The sequence below is a fragment of the Tupaia chinensis genome, unplaced genomic scaffold (assembly GCF_000334495.1).
Source record: "Tupaia chinensis unplaced genomic scaffold, TupChi_1.0 Scaffold000008_1, whole genome shotgun sequence".
Taxonomy (NCBI): Eukaryota; Metazoa; Chordata; class Mammalia; order Scandentia; family Tupaiidae; genus Tupaia; species Tupaia belangeri.
The window spans coordinates 173,049-182,255 of NW_006159437.1; the positions used below are offsets into that span (position 1 = coordinate 173,049).

The 9,207-nt window shown below is 38.2% G+C and overlaps 1 protein-coding gene across 6 annotated transcripts in view; it reads right to left on the minus strand.

Moving 5' to 3' along the window:
• Positions 1-9,207, minus strand: part of SHPRH (SNF2 histone linker PHD RING helicase) — a 91,434-nt gene that overhangs the window by 57,015 nt on the left and 25,212 nt on the right. For all 6 annotated transcript variants that reach the window (XM_014592858.2, XM_014592820.2, XM_014592893.2 and 3 more), the window contains 5 exons: positions 7,882-7,990; positions 7,028-7,284; positions 3,878-4,537; positions 2,203-2,454; positions 1,328-1,406 (listed from right to left, as the gene is read on the minus strand). In XM_014592858.2, the coding sequence (XP_014448344.1) occupies positions 1,328-1,406; positions 2,203-2,454; positions 3,878-4,537; positions 7,028-7,284; positions 7,882-7,990 (1,357 nt within the window). The remainder of the gene's footprint in view (positions 1-1,327; positions 1,407-2,202; positions 2,455-3,877; positions 4,538-7,027; positions 7,285-7,881; positions 7,991-9,207) is intronic.

Consider the following 9,207-nt stretch of genomic DNA (forward strand, 5'->3'; position numbering starts at 1 on the left):
TGTCTCTCTCTGGTCAAATTAAAATAAATGAATGAATAAATAAAATAAAATAAATAATTATTAAAAAAATTTACTTAAACTTTAAATATTTAAAATTTGCATAAAGGTTTTAAAAAACAGTGTCTGGGGACCAGCAGTTAGTGTAATGGCTATGTCGCTGGACTCCCACATAGTTGACCGCGGTTCAAGTCCCGGACTCGGTGGCTTAAACTCACGCTGGGTGTGTGTGTGTGTGTGTGTGAGTGCCCAAGATCCTGAGAGGAGAATGGAGGAGAAGGGATTGTGGCGTGGCCATCCCCCCTGGGGGGGTGATTTCTCGCTTTCTGTCTCTATGTCTCTCTCTGTCTGTCTGGCGAGTGTACGCGCCCTATAGCAAAAACCTCTCCAAACAAACAAAGAAACAAACAAACAAACCAGTGTCTGTTCTACGGAAAAAGTGTTACTGAATAAGATTAATGTAGAAGCATCATTATAATGCATGTGTGGAAAGGAGGAGAGGACTAGACAGAATCCAAATGTCTAAGAGGAATGTTTGAAAGAACAATGATATATGCATACGGTTTGACACTACGAGCTATTAATACTTTAGAACTTACACAATTAGGAAAATTATGGTTCCACTAAATAATAGTCCATATTTTTTTAACATGGCCAATGAAATTAATTCCTTTCTACCTGTGTTTCTTGGCCCAAATTTTTTCTGTTTCCCACCTACCACTTTGGAATTCTGAGTTCAATCAGATCTATAGCAACATTGTTTGGGCAGATAAAAGAATTGCTTAACTTAAGACAATGGGACTACTTACTATACATATATCTCATATATACAAACAGAAAAATTACCAAGTTCTATTTGAAAACATGAATGCTTAGAATTATTAGGAGCCAACTATAAATATATGTATAATCACCTAAATAAAGATTTCAACAAAGCATAAGCATAACAATACAGTTTCCTCAAAAAGGAAACTAAGCTTTTATTTATTAGGTCATCAGGAAAGTCATGACGCATTTTCCTATGCAAAAATGCTTCATGACTTTCCTGACAACCCAATATTCTCGTGTTTTGCTAGAAGGTGTGTACACTAGCTAGAGAGAGATGGAGTGGAGAAAGCATCTTCTGTGGGGAATGGTCATGCCGCAATCCCTTTTCCTTCATCTCTCCCTCCTTTCAAAATTTCGGGTACATACACACACGCCCAGTGTTGTCTCTAGAGCCACCCCAGGACTCAAACCACAGGGTCAGCCATGTGGGATCAGGCTGCTTTAACTGCCAGGCCATGGAGCTATCTAAATAAATGGACTGTGTGAGGAGACCATACATTACCCTCTAATCCTCTCTGTACTGGAGTGCCACTGATACACCACCGATTAATCCCACTCAAACGCTGGGCCATTTCTGCAGCCTGGTATGAAATAAAAACAAAATGAAAAAAAAGATATAGAAAAAACACAGAAATCAGACATATATATCTATTCATGAAAACAGCCCACAAAAAGCTACATTTCAGATGAGAAGTAACTCTTTTAAATCTAGTAGTTATCATATTCAAATGTAAAATGTCATATCCAATGGGCCATACGGATTCTTTTTAGTGAGAGGCAGCCATGTGACCACTCCCAAATGGAGAGGTAGTTCAAACAAACATAGAATGAAAAAGCTCCCTGAATGACTGATATATCCCTACACCATTCCATCCTCCTGATATAAACTACTGTGCTAATAGACGGGATTCATAAATTCAGTTCAGGTTATAGATTGGGCACAGGCAGAATAAAGACAGATGACACTGTCTAAATCAAAAGGCTATCCTGTAAAGTAACATTTTCTATTGTATGGTCTCACCAATATAAAAAACTGAAGTGAACTTTGGCTTAAACCTCTTAGAGCCTACACGATAAACTGTCCAGTTAACAGAAATAATCAGAAAAGCCCTAAACACAGTTTACTTTGCTCTGCAATCACACATATACCAGCATCTTATCCAAATATATGTGAGCACTGCATACAGAACAATGATTGAGAGTACCAACATAATTCTAAAGGGTTAATTCATAGCATAAAAGAAAAGCACATGTACAGTGTTTATCAGCAAACTTTTGACCAATATTAATGCTATGGGTTATCTTTGCTTAAAGTACTAAACTATTTAAGTTCCCCTAATCCCTACCCCTTTTTCTGTCCCAACCCTCAAGTCTTACTTTTACTGCAGGACATTCAACCATCTGAGCTTCATCAAGGCAGATCCTCCACCACTCCACGGCTACCAGGGGGCTGGGAATGGCCATATAGCGTTTCTGATTCCTCAGGCGGCGCCCATCTTCACTATTGCTATGTGGGATATCAACGTAGTTTAGTTCAGAACGCAGGACATCATAGGTAATGATAACTATATCCTGTTCTGCCAAAAAATGGGGCTGTAAAAAACCATCTTTCTTCACTCCTTGATAGACCTGGGAAATAATCCACATAGTTATAGTTATTACAGAAAGGTTCATCAAAGACCAATGTAACAGTCACTCGCTTATACTCTCATTGCGTCCTTTCTATTTGCTTTGGACCATGCAGGATAATGGTTCTCTCCACCTTTCTCACAGGTGAAAAAGAGTTTAAAAGGACTACAGAGAGAGAGAAGGAATTAACAGCATGTGTGAAAGAGCAATAGTATGAAAAATACGATGAGTTGTTACTTACATATGCTTTTAATGTTTCAGACATTGTGCTAAGCATTATCTCCAAACTTCAACAATAATCCTGTTAGTAGTTATATTTATCCTACACATGTAGAATATAGTGTCTTGCTCAAATCCAATAGAGCTAAGACTCAAATCAAAGTTTGCCTAGTCACACAAAACAGAGCTAGTACTCAATATACTACTATATTCTCCACGTCTAGGAGAATGGATGGAATATAAAAAACCTTCAATAATATCTGTATGAAAAGAAAGGAGAAAAAGCAAAAAGTACCAACACAGTAAATAAGAAATAACCACTATGTCCTAGCTCCTCTATCAAATCATTTGATCATAGCAAATCTGACTGGATATATTCAGAACTTAGCATAGTTCCTAGCATATAATATGAACTTAGTCAATTACATGTTGAATGAGTGAATTCTTTTTTTTTTAGAGGTTTTCACTATAGGGCATGTGTGCTTGCCAGAGAGACAGAAAGCAAGAAATCACCCCCCAGGGCGGATGGCCACGCTGCAGTCCCTTCTCCTCCGTTCTCCTATCAAAATCTTAGGTACACACGCACACACGCCCGGCATGAGTTTAAGCCACCAGATTCAAGACTCGAACCATGGTTGACTACATGGGAGTTCAGCGACAAAGCCACTGTGCTAACTGCTGGTCCCAGTGAATTCTTAATCTACAGATGAGGTAACTGAGACTTCAGAGTTTGATTCTGGAGCTAAGGGGTGACAGATCTAACAAGTAGCTACTATTACACAAAGGTGCCTTTGGGCTTCAATTTTCTCTGAGAATATAAATGCTTATACCATGACTTCTTCATTTATAAAGCCAAGAATTGTTTAAAAAGACTTCATATCTTGGGACCAGCAGTTAGCATAATGGGTATGTCGCTGGACTCCCATGTAGTCGACTGAGGTGCACATCCCGGACCCGGTAGCTTAAAACTCATGCTGGGCACATGTGCGTGCGTGCCCAAGATCCCGAGAGGAGAATGGAGGAGAAGGAATTGTGGCGTGGCCATCCCGCCTGGGGGGTGATTTCTCGCTTTCTCTCTCTGTCTGGTGAGCGCACATGCCCTATAGCAAAAACCTCTCCAAAAAAAAAAAAAAAAAAAGATTTCGCATCTTTACACTCAAATGCAAACTTCTGAAATTCTGGTGTCAGAAAAGAATTGCCTTACCAAAACTCGAAGAGAAGATGACTTCACATGCCTGTTGATCTCCTCCACCCACTGGTGACAGATGGAACTGGGCGAGATGATCAGAGTTGCTCTAGTTGATACTGGCTCCATTGCAACAAGGCAGTGGGGACAGTAAAAAGGCTTAATTTTCAGATTCTTCTCTTCATAATTCACACATTTTGCATGTTGCCACAGGTGGCATTTCAGGCACTGGACACGAGGCTTCTGGTCCATCTGGTCAAGTTCACCACATATACACTCAAAGCGATAGTCAGAGGTGTTATAGGGACTCACAATATCAGAATGCGGTGTATCACTACCAGCAGGGTTCACAGAGTCAATGTGGTCCTTGGCTTGATGTTCTTGCTTGATCTCAGAGGTACATGTATTTTCAGGCATAGTAACATCAGTAATCCCAGAGTCACTGGTAGCTAGACAATGACCTTGTGAATCAGGATCGATATCAGGTTGACTTTTTCCTTTTTTTGTGGGCGGGACAGATTTTTTCCTCAATTTGCTACGAGTCCTCCTTGCCTTATAGTAGTAATGGTAAGGGTCATCATCATCATCAGAGGTGTTTGACGGCAAGTATTCAGAATCTGTGTCCTTGTTCCCTGATTTTCTGGACTCTTTCTGAAGTTTTCTTGGACTCCCTACTGCCTATAAAAATATTTAATACGTTTATTTAAATATAGTTATATTTCTGCAAGTAAACTCTTGAGATTCTACATGTGCATTACATAAAAATCCAGTAGCCAGTCTTTGCTCCCACTCCCCTTTCCCTGAGGATTATCACTCCTGTAAGCAGCTTCCACCCCGCCCTTGTAATAACATTCTTTGTAGTCTGTACATTCCAAAAAAAAGGAAAACTCTTACTGCACAAGTAAGATTTGGAAAGAATAAAGATTAAAAAGATTAAGAGCTACTGATAATCTGGTGTTAACTTCTTGTGATTTACAGTTTGCCTAAGTCAATAAAAGATGAGCAGTTGAGAGAATGTAAATATACAAATCAGGGCAATTATAAAAATGCCAAGTATGGGACCAGCAGTTAGCGTGATGGCTATGTCGCTGGGCTCCCATGTAGTCGACGGTGGTCTGAGTCCCGGACCAGGTGGCTTAAACTCATGCTGGGCACGTGTGCGTGTGTGCCTAAGATCCAGAGAGGAGAATGGAGGAGAAGGGATTGTGGCATGGTCATCCCCCCCGGGGGGTAATTTCTCACTTTCTTTCTCTCTGTCTTTCTCTTTCTTTCCGGCGAGTGCGCACACCCTATAGCAAAAAACTCTCAAACAAAACAAAAGAAAACAAAACAAAAATAAAAATGCCAAGTACTGAAATATAGCATCCAAGAAAGAAAACTTTATTAGTCTATTAGTTACTGCAGTTAGCATATAAATTCCTTCTTTCCTATCTGCTTCTACGTGTGTTCTCCCTTTACAATTATTTACTGGATGCCATTTCTGTTCCAGGAAATGTTAACACCCAGATGCTGGAGACACAAATATGGCCCTTGGTCCCAAAGGGTTCTACTGAAAAGTGAGAACAGTTAAAAAGTAAAACACTACTGGAATGCCTAGGAGTATATGGAAGTACTATGGGAGGTGGGTGACAGGGACAGCGTTCTCCAGCTGAGGTCAGAGCTGAGGCTGAACAGAGGAGTGAGGATACTTAATGGGTAATCAAAGGCATTAACTGGAGGCTTTATTTTTTTTTGGTAGCGGCAGGATTACTACAAGCACAAAAGCTCTCTGAGATCTACTGTGCTGTCTGGGAATACCGGAGACTCCCTCCAGGAAATGAACTTTTTTGTCTGCTCTTTCCTTTCCCATAACCAATCTGGTAGGTCCACATTTTGAATTATTGTCACTAGTCTTTTCTTGATTTGTGCTTGCAAATATTTTAACTATTTTTCTAATATCAAATTGAAATCATTGGTTTGTCAGAAACAGTTTTATAACAAAATGTAAACATTTCCTAAGATTATGACATGGGAGAAATGAGAATTTATTTAAAAGATTCAAAGTATATATGAAGTACTTTGCAAACTTAAGGTTTTTTTTAAAAAAGAATTATTTTATTTAACTTTATTTATCTGTTTTAATTTGATCAGAGGGGGACAGAGAGAGAGAGAGAGAGAGAGAGAGAGAGGAAGTGAGAAAGCAAGCTGCCAGGTTTGAGACTCGAACTGAGGTTGACCATGAGGGAATCTAGCCCCATTAACCACCATACCACTTGCCAGCCTCAAAATATTATTAATATTTCAAAAGTCTGGAGCTTTTATTTCTTTTTTAATTTCCAGAGAGTACATGTGCTGACCAGAGGCAGAGAGACTTATGGGAAGGAGGGGAAGTCACCCTTTAATGGCGTGCCTCTCCATTTTCCTAACCTGTACTGATCTGGGGCATCTATGCACATGAACCTGGTGTGATTTTCAAGCTGCTAGGGCAAGGATTCAAACTGTGGTTGTCTATGTGGAATCTGGCTCCCTTAGCCACTGGGCTATGAGGCCAGCTCTGGAGTAAACTTTTTACTTACTCATAGAATGAAAAGAATATAGAAAATGGGGGCCAGCAGATGGTGTGGCTAAGGCACTGGACTCCCATACGATCGACTACAGTTTGGGCCTCAGACCCAGTGGCTTGAAAATCATGCTGGGCACACGTGTATGTACCCAAAATCCCAAAAGGAGAATGGAAGAGAAGGGATTATGGCATGGCCATGCCCCTGGTGTGGGGTGATTTCTCACTTTCCCTCTCTCTGTCTTCTTATCTGTTTCTAGTGAGTGCATATGCCCTATGGAAACAACCTGAAAAAAAATAAATATATATATATATATATACACACATAAGGTGTTTTCATCTTTAACAGTGCTTACCATCTAATTTTATAATTAATCCAAATATTTACTGAGTATTTTTTATGGGCCACTCTTTTCTGGGCTTAAAGCAACCAAGATAAAGTTTCTATTCTTCAGGAGCTTATATTCAGAAAACAGAAAACATAAGGCATAGCCGTAAGTATTTTTCCTAACTAGTTTGTATTTTGTCTTCAGAGTTTAACAGTCCTGGTGTCAGGGTGGGCTATGTCAATTTACCCTACAAGGCATCACATGTAGGTAATTAATAGAGTTTAACTTAAGCTCTGTTACCTGCTTTCTTGTTTTATCATGTATATCTTCTTCCTTGTAATTCTTTCCCAATGTAAAAGTTCCAGAAAAACCATGGCCTTTGATTTGTTTCACAAGACCTTCGAAAATTAAACATTTCAGCATCCGTTTCAGAAGACTCCTATTCCGCTGAACATCATACCTATATGTAGAACTGACATACTTGTAGATAGAAAGGATGGAAACTCCTTTTTTTCCATTCATTTCTTTTACAGCTGTCAGGATCATCACACGGGTAGCTAAATACAAAAAAATATGCTAACTCAGTCAAAATAATTAAAAAGAAGTAAAACTGAGTTAATTCCAATCTGTATTACTGATGACGGTGTTAAGAAAAAAAAAATAAAAGATTTATCACAGTATAGTGCCATTTTGAATATCTAATAAAAATTACCTCAACACATTAATAAATTACTATAATAAAAACAATTTAAAGAAGGATTATCTTAATTTGTTAATCTTACAAAGCAACAATTCAAAATAGCACTCACAATAATTTAAATATACTTTTCTTAATATTAGTATTGGAAATACTCTCTTGTGAATGGAATTTGAAGTAGCTGTACCTGGGAAGAAATTAAGCCTGGTTTATATTGTAAACTAAGGAAATTTAAATATAATGAGCAAAAATACTGTAAACTAAATTAAATAAAAAATCATTTTGTACTGACACTAAGATATTACGACCTGCAACTGAATCCATTTACCCAAAGCATAATCAACTGTAAGACAATTACAAAACTGCATAATAATTGCAAGGTTATCTCTAAGAATTTCAAGAATTATTAACAAAGATTAACATAAGAATGAATTTTTCCAAGAAATAGCATACTTACGGGGGCAATGAACTTTTTCCTTTGGTTCAAATTCCATATTCTGGGTTTCAGTGTCTTTCACTTTTCCTCCAAAATATTGGGATGGAGTGAAATAATTCACCACTTTTCCCTGACATAAATAACATTTAGTAGTTACATAGTGTTTTGCTTTTAATATTCTGAATGGCTTATTAAAATTAATCTTCCTTGAGGTCAGTGGGCAGTGTGGTAGTTAAGGCAGCTGGACTCCCACATAGGTGACCATGGTTCCCGCTCTGGACCTGGAAGCTTGCTTTCTTACTTTCCTTCCTTCTCTCTGTCTCTCTCTGGTGAACTTCAAAAACAAAAAGACAATAGGGACCAGCAGTTAGCGTAATGGCTATGTTGCTGGACTCCCACGTAGTCGACTGTGGTTCGCGTCCCGGACCCGTGGCTTAAAACTCACGCCGTGCACATGTGTGTGCGGGCCCAAGATCCCGAGAGGAGAATGGAGGAGAAGGGATTGCGGCGTGGCTATCCCTCTGGGGGGTGATTTCTCGCTGTCTCTCTGTCTCTCTCTCTCGTTTCTCTGGTGAACGCATGCGTCCTATGGCAAAAACCTCTACAAAAAAAAAATGACAATAAATAAAAGTAAAATGATTCTTAAAAGAATTAATCCTTCTTCTATTAAGAATATACAAAACAATTGGAAAAACATAAAAGAGTTAAATGTGCTATGAACACATACCTATTTTTTATATTTCTGAGCCTTCACCTAGCCATCACTTTCTTTTTCTTTTTTAAAGATTTATTTTATTTATTCATTCATTTATTTTGACTAGAGACAGACAGACACAGAGAGAGAGAGACAAAGAAAGTGAGAAAGCAAGCCACCAGGTTCAGGACTTGAACCGTAGTTAGCCATGTGGGAGTGTCCAGCACCTTTACCACCATGCCACCTGCTGGTCCCCATTTAGCCATCACTTTTTAAAATTGTGTCTATTATCTTTAATTACCTAAATGTTATGCATGGAATTTTTAAAATTACCTTAAGATATAATCCATAGAATCTGTAATATTAAAAATAATAACTTGGAATTAAAATACGTAATAAACAAAAAATTCTAAAAAGAAGTTGCTGATCAGTACAACTATATATTCAAGTCATTTTTTTACCAAAGAAATAGATTTTTTTTCTATTTTCTACTCAAAGAAATAGATTTTATTTTTTTAATTTTCTACTCAAACCTGAAAGGTTAATTTTGCAAATTTGATCCTATTGCGAGATTACATAATTGCTCGACTGTGAGCCTCCTAGACACTAGAGGTTATTAATCACAGTTATAATACTCTTATAGCTAACAGCCT